This window comes from Eschrichtius robustus, chromosome 5, assembly GCF_028021215.1.
Source record: "Eschrichtius robustus isolate mEscRob2 chromosome 5, mEscRob2.pri, whole genome shotgun sequence".
NCBI classification, from domain to species: Eukaryota; Metazoa; Chordata; class Mammalia; order Artiodactyla; family Eschrichtiidae; genus Eschrichtius; species Eschrichtius robustus.
In genome coordinates this window covers 87,437,915-87,450,157 of record NC_090828.1, presented here as the reverse complement: position 1 = coordinate 87,450,157, position 12,243 = coordinate 87,437,915, and the positions used below count along the sequence as shown (strand labels likewise).

The 12,243-nt window shown below is 37.0% G+C and overlaps 1 protein-coding gene across 1 annotated transcript in view; it reads left to right on the top strand.

The window, feature by feature from the left end:
- Positions 1-12,243, top strand: part of ARHGAP15 (Rho GTPase activating protein 15) — a 584,102-nt gene that overhangs the window by 64,968 nt on the left and 506,891 nt on the right. Inside the window, exon 3 of the mRNA XM_068543993.1 lies at positions 1,036-1,097. Within this exon, the coding sequence (XP_068400094.1) occupies positions 1,036-1,097 (62 nt within the window). The remainder of the gene's footprint in view (positions 1-1,035; positions 1,098-12,243) is intronic.

Below are 12,243 nucleotides of genomic sequence, written 5' to 3'. Positions count from 1 at the left end.
CAATAGAGAGAAATATTACATTTTAAAGTAGATATAATATATCTGGGAATTGATGAGATGAAGATATGGTGGAAGTGAAGTATTACAGTCAGGAGGAAGGCATGTAGGGTGGCACTAAGGGAGTGTGGTCCTTTGATATTAGGTAGGTGACTCCTTAAAGCTTTCAGCATATAGCATGGGGGTGTGGGTGAAGGTTGTTGGCAATTTACCAAGATCGAAAAGATGGAACACAGGTAAGATCTAGGGATGGGAGGGGTGCAGGACTGACAGGGGAAGGTAGAAATAGGGCACTAAGAAATTAAAACATCTATTATAGACTTTGCTGGGAGTCACCACATCACAATTTGCATTGTGTATTTATTTACCCTAGAACTCCACAAAAACCTCTGTGGAATGATAAGGAATGGTTGAATCTCCTTTAAGGAATGTGCAGCTGTATTAGCAGTGAAAGCCAATAAATACAAATAGGAAAGGAAGCAAACCCACATCATGGAGGAAGATAATGAGATAATGCTGCTACAGCATCTCTTGGTAACTAACTGAACAAAATGCATGGAATGTCAGTGTTTTAAATGCCCTTCCAGTTTAACCGTCCCAGTTACCTGGTTCTGTTGAATTTTTCTCACTCACTGGCATCAGCAGGTACATGAGGAAGTGGAAATGAGGAGTGAAAAGGAAGAACTTTTCCAAGGATGATTGGTAAAATTAAGGAAGGCATTAAATTTGTTTTTCTTTTACCATTTTTAATCAATTTTGTAAGCAAGTGACTTCAATTCCCAGAAGGAAAAGTAAGTAAAGGTGTATCACTATCTAACAAATCATTCACATTACTCTTTGTTATCTTTCTTTTGGATATTTAACAGCTTGTAATGACTGATCTTGAAGGCACTTCCCATAAGCTATATATGCATTGTTGTTGAAGTTCTGTGACTGGAAACTTCCATCACTGCAATGACTGTTGGAAAGCACAGGTTCATTCAAACTAATAATGCATAGGAGTTTGTCACAGTTTTAATATATGCATTCTTCTTGCAGATGGTTGAAAAAGAAGGTTATCTTCAAAAAGCTAAAATTGCAGATGGAGGAAAGAAACTAAGGTAATAAAAGTTTTTTTTTAATTCACTTTTATATAACTATGCCAGTTCCCCATCTCCTCAATTGTGTCACTGCTATTGTTTGGAAAGGTAGGCCCTATGGTGCATGACTAGAATATTCCTCTCTGCTATCACTAAGATCAACAGTATTTTTAATATAATTATAGTTTTCCAACAAAGCACTACATTTTATTTTGTTGCACAGAATATATAAATGAAGTGCTTCATGACCTCCTAGGACTTGAAATCTTAAAAAATATGTGAAGAAATAAGATAATGGGTCTTGATTTCTGGGATTAACAGATTAGGGGATGAAAGGACTCATTTCGCAGTATATAAAAATCTCCCTAAAATACATTGGGATCATAATTTTTTGAAGGATGGAGGATTTGAAATACATTTGTTGCTCAAATAAAAATCATTTGAGAAAAAAATAAAAGGAAAATAATCTGTCAGATAAAAAGTTGGAAGTTGCTGCACTTGGAGATGAGGTCAACACAGAGTAGGTGAGAGAAATTAGAAAACGTAATAAGGATTCCCTAGGCAACAACAAGAAAAAACTTGGAGAAAAAAATAAGGTTGATAGGAGGGTAGACAAACACACTACATGTTTTTTATGTATGGGATATTTAGAAATAATCATCTCCATTTTAGAATTTTCCCTATTTCTCATGTAGGTCTTATGATATACTTAGCTTTGTGCTAGGTTATATGCAAGCTGCAAAGGTATATAGAAAGTGCTTACAGTGGGAGAAAAGACATTTATTCATGACTACATTATTAACAGTTAAAATCATACAGGATAAATTTACTAATTAGCTACACAATGGGACACTTATTAATTGTATAATACAATTCATTACTAGAATGGAACTCTGGCCAACACTAGAGAATGAAGTATGCTACTGTTTGTTTGCTATAATGGAGTAAGTATATATTTATTTAAAAGAAGTAAAATTGGGGAAAATGATCATCCATAATTCCACTACTTAAAATAACTATTTCAGTTTTAAAGAACAAACTCTATTTTCTGCCCATATTATGTTTTATTCTCGGATAGCAAGCAGGGCCTTGAACCCTCTCCTAGTCTGTTCCTCTGCAGTAACCCTGCAGCCACCCTCCTTTGAAGGGTGCAGGAGGGAGATGCACAGGAGACAAGATCAAATGCAATGCTGCTTTCAAAGACTCATCTAGTCCTGGCCCCAGTGGAGAACCTGACTTAATGTGTTGGGTTCTGAAAGGACCCAGGAGGGATTCTTTGATTAACCCAATCTAGTGCCAACTTTCCCCTAGACTTTTCTCCCAGTTATATCAGCTCGTGAAAGGTGCAATGATAAACCTTCCCAAGATAAGTCAAAACCCTTTCTTACCTTACCAGCGATGTGGACAAAAAATCCAAAGAGGGACAGAAAAGGACTTGTCTAAGTTATCACTTCACCTTTCACTGGGGCTTGGCAGGAAAGAGGAGGTGATAGCTTTGGTCAGTCTTAGCCTCCAGACTCATGCAAGCAAGAGGAGGAGATGCTAAAAGGAATTCCAAGAAAACAAGATGATGTGCCACCACAGTGGTCTTGTACAATGTCCTTGCCCATAAGCTATCCATAAACCATCCCTGTAAAATGTTTTCCTAGAAAGTGGTGTCAAGAAAAAGTAGAGGAGCACAACCAGGCCTTTTCCCTAACAGACTCACATGAATACATTTTTAGGTAGTTTCAACCAGTGTGTATACCATTTTGTATTTGTTTTATTTGTTGTTATTTTAATCAGCTTATATACCATTTCTGTGTTCTAGTTTAAATTCATATAAATATTATTTTGTACTATGTTTTATTGTTATTTCAGTCAGCTTGCATGCAATTATGCATTCTTTCAGCTTTTTCATTTAAAGTTATATAAATTTTAGTTTTCCATTTTTGTTTTTGTTTTTGTCTTTGTTTTTAACCTCAGGTGAACAAATTGAGTTGATTTTCCTCTTCAGTGTGTGGCCTTGTATTATCATCATTCTGGGCAAGACCCCAAGTTGGTTTTATTTTATTCTTCATCTCCATTCCTCACTTCAATCCTCTGTAGAATGTGTGTTCATCAAATCCTCTCTCCATACATTTATTTGGCTATATGTGTGGCATTCTGGAAAACAGTGTGTAAGTGAATGTGTTCTAAATTGCATAAGCCTTTGGTTTATAAGCCTCATTCTGGTTCGTACTACTTTCATTCAATGTTAGTCAATGTTAGGATATCTATCTATATCTATATATTTAAAACAAGTTAGTTTCTTCCAACTGCTGCCCATTTTGCCGTTGTGAACACACATCAAATTTTACTTACTCAGTCTCCCAGGAGTGGATACCTAAATTGTCCCTAACTCCTTCCATCCCAAACAACATTGCAACAAACCACATCGATATGTCTCCTTACAGACCTGTGAGGAATTCTCTCTGGGGCATACCCCCAGGAGTAAAGGATTGCTTGGTGGTAAGGTACACACGGTTATAAATGAATTGGGTGCTACTGCCAAGCTTTCTCCAGAATGAATGCATCGGTTCACACTCTCTCCACAATGCAGAAGGGATCGCCTCGCTCCATGATCTCATCAGCATGCAGCATTATCAAACTTTCAGTTTTGCAAGTTGATGGCTATAGGACATTACTTTAGTGTTGCATTTATTTTTATTCTTCTGACTGGTGTTTCAGTTAAGCATCACGTCACCTATTTAGAGTCAGTCAGGCTCTGCATTCCAAGAATCGCTTGTGCATAAACTCTATTTTCTACTGAGTTTCTCAATTTTTTTGTTTTTTTGAGAGAACTCCTAATGTACACCAGGTAGTAATACATTGTCAACTTTAGGCTTGGCAAATATCTCCTCCAAGTCTCTCAGTATCTATTTACCTTGCTGATGAAAGTCCTTAGTGACCAGAAATCTTTAAATTTGATCCATATTGTTCCATAATTGTATTCTTTATTGTTTGTGGGATTTGCTTTCTTTTTTGAATTTTTAAAAAAATTTTAATTGAAGTATGGTTGATTTATGATATCATGCAAGTTTCAGGTTTACAGCACAACGATTCAGTTCTATATATATATATATATATATATATATATATATATATATATATATATTCTTGTTCAGATTCTTTTTCCTTATAGGTTATTACATAATATTGAGTATATTTTCCTGTGCTATACAGTAGGTTCTTGTTGGTTATCTATTTTATACACAGTAGTATGTATATATTAATCCCAGCCTCGTAATTCATCCCTCCCATCCATCCCCCTTTCCCCTTTGGTAACCATAAGTTTGTTTTCTGTATCTGTGAGTCTCTTTCTGTTTTGGAAATAAGTTCATTTGTGTCTTTTTTTTTCTTTTCTTTTTTTTTTCTATTCTTTTTTTTTCTTTTTTTAGATTCCACATATAAGTGATATCACATGATATTTGTCTTTCTCTGTCTGGCTTACTTCACTTAGTATGATAATCTCTCGGTCCACCCATTTGCAACAGCAGCAAATGGCATTATTTCATTCTTTTTTATGGCTGAGTAATATTCCACTGTGTGTGTGTGTGTGTGTGTGTGTGTGTGTGTGTGTGTGTATATGTATGTATATGTATGTATGTATATGTAGGGGTGTGTGTGTGTATATATATACATATATATATGTATATATATACACCACATATTCTTTATACATTCATCTGTTGATGGACATTTAGGTTGCTTTCTTGTCTTGGCTTTTGTAAATAGTGCTGCAGTGAACATTGGGGTGCATGTATCTTTTCAAATTATGGTTTTCTCTGGATATATGCCCAGGGGTGAGATTTCAGGATCATATGGTAGCTCTATTTTTAGTTGCTTTAAGGATTGCTTTAGCTTTTATTATAAACACGTTACAGATTGAAAATTGTAGTATATATAGTCAGCATGTTTAATAACATATAATACACCACAATGCTGATGGGACTGTAATACACCAAGCCAATTCTACGTTCCTCTTTTATTAGATTTTTAAGTTGATTCCAGTTTTATACTAAAATAGTTATAAATGCAGTAAACCTACTATTGCTTGTCAATTTTTCTTTTATATTTTCTTAAGAGAATTTCTAAGCCTAGATGACTTAATTAAATCACAAGACCATTTTTTTATATGACTGTTATGTATTGACATACTGCTTGCCCAAGGAGTCTGTATGTTTTTTGTAACTAACAACAAAATGGTCAGTTTAATCATAACTTTGAAAAATTGTGTAGTTTTTATATCATTGGTAATTTAGTAACTATTAAATAGTATACCACAGTTGCTATAATTTGTATTTCTTATGTAAAATTTCTTTCCATAGCCTTTTCCCCATTTATCAAGGAACTTTATATCTTTTTATAAATTGTAATGAGTTACTGTAATAGTAACAGATGCTTATTCTGTCAAGTACTTGGATAATTGCTTTACCAGTAATTCTGAAATAATACTGTAAAATAGGCTATATTACCACTTTCAATCTTAACAAGTGGAGAAACTTGGTCACTTGTATCCACCTCTCCTTCTCTCAATCTTATTGCATGTATAGTTGGTATCAGAGTTTTAGCCCTGTCCTCTGTTTAAAGTAGGTTGGACTTTTCCCTCTTGCTAGAAGATGTTTGAGGCCAGGAAGCAAAAACTGTTCTTTTATTTCATACCATCAACAGTACAAAGGGCTTCAATTGTCACTTACTACTATTTTATTAATCTCTATAAAGTTTTCTACTCATAAATACATGACAGGTCATCCACATCATATTTTGTGTTCTTATTTTTCTTTCCTTCCCTTCTCCTGTTCCTTTTTCTTTAGCTTCCTTTCCTCTTTCATATATTTTTTTCTTTCTAAGAAAAGTTTGACCTGTCTCTGAATACAACAAGAGTGGGTGGAAGGAAGGAGAACTCCTTGGCTATATCTTACATTTGTAAAGGGCCATAAATTTAGCTTTATTTTGAAATGAAGTTCTAGAAATCTCCCCAGACAGATGGACGGGGTTGAAAGCCCCAGACATTCAGCATTCAACTTTAGTTTTTCTTTGTGAACATTGAAAGTATGCTTCTTCTGATAAAGTTTAGAAATTCCTGCATTTTGGTACGTCTATCCCCAAAAGTTAAGTAGCCCAGGTTTCTCTGAAGCTCTCAGAGACCTTAGCAAAGAGTTGTTTTCAATTCTTTAATTGAAAACAACTTTAATTTATAAAAGCCCCCTGACAACATGTAAGCTATTTCCATACCCTTATCTCTCCCTCTATAACTTTCAAGCCTGCCCCTTCGTCATCTCATTTGCGGCTCTGTACATCTTATCATATGTGGCTTGTCACTCTGCTCTGCTTTTCAGAGGGACTTGGGAAGAAGGACTTGAGGGTGCAAATATGGACAGAGAGGTATTTGGGAAGAAATCGAGTAAAGGTAGTGCAATGTTATGTCTACTAGTGTGTACTTTCATCCTAGAGCCCATGGCTATTAGACCTTTGTTTTTATTTGCTTTTTCTTCTTTTTAAACAATTGTTTCTCAGAATAGACTTTCTGTAGAACGTGATACCAAAGTACCCTCCTAATGTAAACTTTTTTTTTTTTTTTTTTTTTTTTAGCATTTTCTGCTCAAGATCCCAATAAATTCTTCCAGGCTTCATCTGTCCTTCTCTCTTTTTAATGTCCATAGTGAGGACTGGAGGGAAGGTTTGGAGAGTATGGAATACTGAAGTTAATTTGTAAAAGGTTGCTTTAGTTTCATGATTTCCAATACACGCTCTGTTATAATTTCCAACTTCTAGTAACCCTTTGAATATATAAAGCTTTTACATTTCTTGCAATAGTGGCAGAGATGTATATATTTATACATCAGTGTCTCTTTGACCCTTTTTTTAAGCAGAGGCAAATTACAAGAAGCTTAAAATATAAGAGAGAAGCAGTAAGTTCTTCACCTACCAGTTTGAGAACTAGTCAGAACACTTAAACAGTGTCTAAGTGATTTTTCAGTAAATCAGTCAAGGACACTAGAGTAAATCACATTCACCCCCACCAGAGGTACAGAATCAAGTCAAATCCAGTGTGCCCAAGTCAGATAACAGAGGCAGGCGGCCCAGAGTGAGTCTGAAATTTACAAAGTAACCTCACATATATTTTCCTCTGACTTTTTCGTTTGCCACCGTGTCATTACCAAAGCAGGCATAGGAGAGGTGAGTGTAAGATATAAAGCTTTGATGTTAGAGCAGATGAATATGTTAAACCTGAGTTCAAGCTAACAGGTTCCTATGACGATAACGAATATTTTAAGGGCCATTTTCCATCAAGCGTTCTTCAGATAAGCAGTTACCAAGTTGCTGTTATTATGTGCTGCCATCCGGTGTCCGTTTTGTAGAATGCAGAGTTTTTGGTCAAGCTGATGCCTGTGTTGAGCTTTCTTTGGTTTTGGGGTTGTTTTGTTTTGTTTTGTTTTTACTTTCTACCTTTACAACTCAGTATTTGTTTTAGGGAAGCTCTCTGAAGTGTCTCACTTGGAGAAATTGTCCCACCAATTGCATTAATTGTAACTAATTGTCATTAGAATTTAGTTCTTCCTCCTTCCTAATTACATTAAGGATCTTTTTCCCCCTTAGATGTGATGTCTTGTGACAAAAAAAATTAAAATAAATAGCCTGCATTTATTGTCCCAGGATCTATTTCCTGTACTGAATCAGTAGTGTCAATATCAATCCCTTACCTAATTGTTACTTGTAAATTCATGCGGAGACTCTCTCACCTATTCCTGGGACCTCTGACTTACTGAAGTTGGACATTTCTTGACCTATGTATCTTGCTTAACCCTCAAGTCTATCCAACAGCTTGGTTTTTATCTCTCTGTGTGGAAAAATAAAAAAGAACTCCCTCAAAGTTAAGATGATGAAGTGTTGATGCATTAATTGGCTCCCATCAATGGATGAAGTTACGTGCTGGCCATCTTGGGAAGGTAGAGATGAAAGAGCTTACAGGTCAGCATTGCAGAACAGCCCAGGTCAGGCTAAGAAGTGCCCTTGTTCCAAGGAGAAAGATGTTCAAGTAACTCTTTGACAGCAGTTGGGTGTCTTCCTCTGTCAGGGTCTATCATGAGGCTCTGCAGAGACGTGCCCAATATGACTAAGGGAGAGTTGCATGCCACCTGCTCTAGAGACAACTGATACAGCAGAATGAGCATGGCCTTCTAAGTCCAGAAGACTTGGTCTGAATCCCATATTTATGACTTTGATGCCCTTGGGTAGGATGCAACCTCACTAAGTCTCAATTTTTTCATCTGAATGTGGAGGATTTGTTTCCGTGTTTACTGCCTGTCTCCCCTGAGTTAGACATAAATGCCTTGAGGTCTCTGCTATTTGCCTTTATATATTCAGTCCTTGGAATTGTATCTGTCCTCTGGTAGATGCTCAGTAGATACTAGTGACTGGCTTGGGGATTAAATTACTTGACACATACAAAATACCAGGTGCCATACCTCGCACAGAGTGAGAACCAATGCATTCATAACAGCTTATCTTATTGAAACACATCTGAGAAGTCAGGAAGCCCTCTAGAGAAAGCTCAGGTATTGCCACTAGGATTATAAATTAGAAAAAGATATACTAAACCAGGAATGTTAGATACTTTTAAAACAATGCTATGAAAGACTTATCAAAACATTTGGGAACTAAGGAATAAATAAGGGAAATGCAAGAAGTAGGTGTTTTGTAGTCCTTGTTAGTAAATAACAACAAACAGGGCAGGAATAATCTAGATGTGTGACCCTCCTGAAATTTGAGAACCCATATATTCTTTTACTCAAAAACCTTTGATAAGCATTCACTAAATGTCAGATATTGTGCCCAGGAGTGGAAAAGCTCTAGGAGGTCAGGGATGGTGTTCCCCTCTTTGGGGGTACTAGGAAAGTAGAGGGACTTTCTTTCCATTCTGAAAATCGCTTCATCCTCAGAAGGTCTATTTTTAAAGTCCTGCCTGAGCCCTCTAAACTTGAAGGAGTTACTCGCTCTCTGGGTTGAATCTCAATACACTGAAAAACTGTCACCTATAAGGATTTGGTTGCATGCAGAAAGCATTAAAGGTACAAGTCAAGGCAAAACCTTGCCAGCTGACCCTATTCACACTCCCTCCAGAGCTGACAGTGCCATCAAAAGGCTCGCTGTGTTAGAGTAACTGGTGAGAAAGCTTTTCTGCTGATATCCTGAGAATTACAGGCAGCACAGTGGGCCAAACACATCATATGGGGAATGGACTCGAAAGATATTGTGAAGAAAATAGCCAAGTCTCTAGACTACTTCATTCAGAGAGGAAGGTTCTGACCTAAGTCATAGGTTAAAAGATATTCCCATTAGGTGAATTCTTAGCCACTCCTAGACTAGAGGCTTTTGAAACACTTTCTGGTTTTAGGCTCCCTACTGAGTGCAGGTGAGCCTACTCATCCCAAACCAGAATAATCCCCTAGCAGGAAAGAGAAAGAGGTGGTGTCATAGTTAGAAGCACATCGCTGCTTCCGGCTTCTTATGAGGAGTTGAAAGACTCATCATGTGACTCCTTTAAATCAGTTCAATTCCCAAGAGAAAAATAGAGCTTGAGAGTGGTGGGCCTTTGACCAATCCTTCTAATTAACATTAGGTAAAACAGTTAATTTGACAGTCCAGATGGCTTATACCTTGTCACAGGCTCTGTACTCTAGCTTTTATAATTTGAGACCTAGGACCAAAACTATGGTGAAATCTGACATTGACAGTCTCCTTAACCAAGAAAACAGTATATTGCTGGTTGGGTTCCAGAACATCTCAATAAAGAGAATAAGGCAACAAAGAGAGTCACATGATTTTTTTTGGTTTCCCCTTGCATATAAATTTATGTTTACACTCTACTGTAGTCTATTAAATGTGCAATAACATTATGTCTAACAAAACAATGTACATACCTTAATTCAAAAATACTGTATTGCTAAAACATGCTGACCATCATCTGAGCCTTCAGTGAGTCATAATCTTTTTGCTGGTGGAGGGTCTTGCCTTGATGTTGATGACTGCCGACTGCTCAGGGTGGTGATTACTACAGGTTGGGGTGGCTGGGCAGTTTCTGAAAATAAGAAAATAAGGAAGTTTACCACATCAGTTGACTCTTTCTTTCACAAACGATTTCTCTGTAGTGTGCAGTGCTGTTTGAAAGCATTTTACTCACAGTAGAACTTCTTTCAAATTGGAGTCAGTCCTCTCAAACCCTGCCCCAGCTCTATCAACTAAATTTATGTAATATTCTAAATCCTTTGGTGTCATTTCAACAGTCTTCACAGCAACTTCACCAGGAATAGATTCCATCTCAAGAAACCACTTTCTTTGCTCATCCATAAGAAGCAATTCTTCATTCTTTAAAGTTTTATCATGAGATTGTAGCAATTCAGTCACATCCTCAGGCTCCGTTTCTAATTCTAGCTCTCTTGCTATCTCCACCACTTCTGCAGTCACTTCCTCCACTGATGCCTTGAACCCCTCAAAGTCATTCATGAGGGTTGGAATCAACTAATTCAGACTCCCGTTAATGTTGATATTTTGACCTCTTCCCATGAATCAGGAATGTTCTTAATGGCATCAAGAATATTGAATACTTTCCAGAAGGTTTTCAATTTACTTTTCCCATATCCATCAAAGGAATCATGACCTATAGCAGCTATAATGTATTTCTTACATGATAGGACTCCTTGATCCATGGGCTGCAGAATGGATGTTACGTTAGTAGGCATAAAAACAACATTAATTTCATTGTATATCTTCATCAGAGCTCTTGAGTAACCAGGTAGTTTGTCAGTGAACAATAATATTTTGAAAGGAATCTTTTTTTCTGAGCAGCAAGTCTCAAAAGTGGACTTAAAATATTCAATAAACCATGTTGCCAAGAGATGTGCTTTCACCCAGGCTTTGTCATCCCATTTATAGAGCACAGGCAGAGTAGATTTAGCGTAATTCTTAAGGATCCTAGGATTTTCAGAATGGTAAATGAGCTTTGGCTTCAACTTAAAGTCACCAGCTGCATTAACCCCTAACAAGAGAGTCTGTCTGTGCTTTGAGGCTTTTGAAGTCGGGCATTGACTTCTCTTCTCTAGCTATGAAAGTCCTAGATGGCTTCTTCTTCCAATAGAAGACTATTTTGTCTACATGGAAAATCTCTTGTTTAGTGTAGTCACCTTCATTAATTATCTTAGCTAGCGCTTCTGGACAACTTGCTGCAGCTTCTACATCAGCATTTGCTGCTTCACCTAGTACTTTGATGTTACTGAGACAGCTTCTTTCCTTAAACCTCATGAACCAACCTCTGCTAGCTTCAGACTTTTCCTCTGCAGCTTCCTCATCTCTCTCAGCCTTCGCAGAATTGAAGAGCGTTAAAATCTTGCTCTGGATTAGGCTTTGGCTTAAGGGAATGTTGCGTGTGGTTTGATTTCTATCCAAACCACTAAAACTTTCTCCATATCAGCATTAAGACAGTTTTGCTTTTCTATCATTCATGTGTTCACTGGAGTAGCACTTTTAATTTCCTTCGAGAACTTTTCCTTTGCATTCATTTGGCTAACTCCTTGGCACAAGAGGCCTAGCTGTCAGCCTGTCTTGGTTTTTGACCTGCCTTCCTCGCTAAACTTAATCATGACTAGCTTTCAATTTAAAGTGAAAGAGATGCAACTCTTCCTTTCACTTGAACACCTAGAGGCCATTGTAGAGCTACTAATTGGCCTAATTTCAATATTGCTATGTCTCAGGGAATAGGGAGGCCTGGGGAGAGGAAGAGAGATGGGGAAAGGCCAGTCGGTGGAGCAGTCAGAACACACACAACACTTATGGATTAAGTTAGCTGTCTTATATGGGCATGGTTCATGGCACCCCAAAAGAATTACAATAGTGACATCAAAAATCACTGATCACAGATCGCCATAACAAATATAATAATAATGTAAAAGTTTTAAATACTGCGAGAATTACCAATATGTGACACAGAGACGAAGTGAACAAACGCTGTTGGAAAAATTGCGCCAGTAGACTTGCTCAAAGCAAGGTTGTCACAAACCTTCAATTTGTAAAAAAACACAATATCTGTGAAGCACAATAAAATGAGGTATGCCTATACTCTGTAATCTTTAAAAAAAACACAACATAA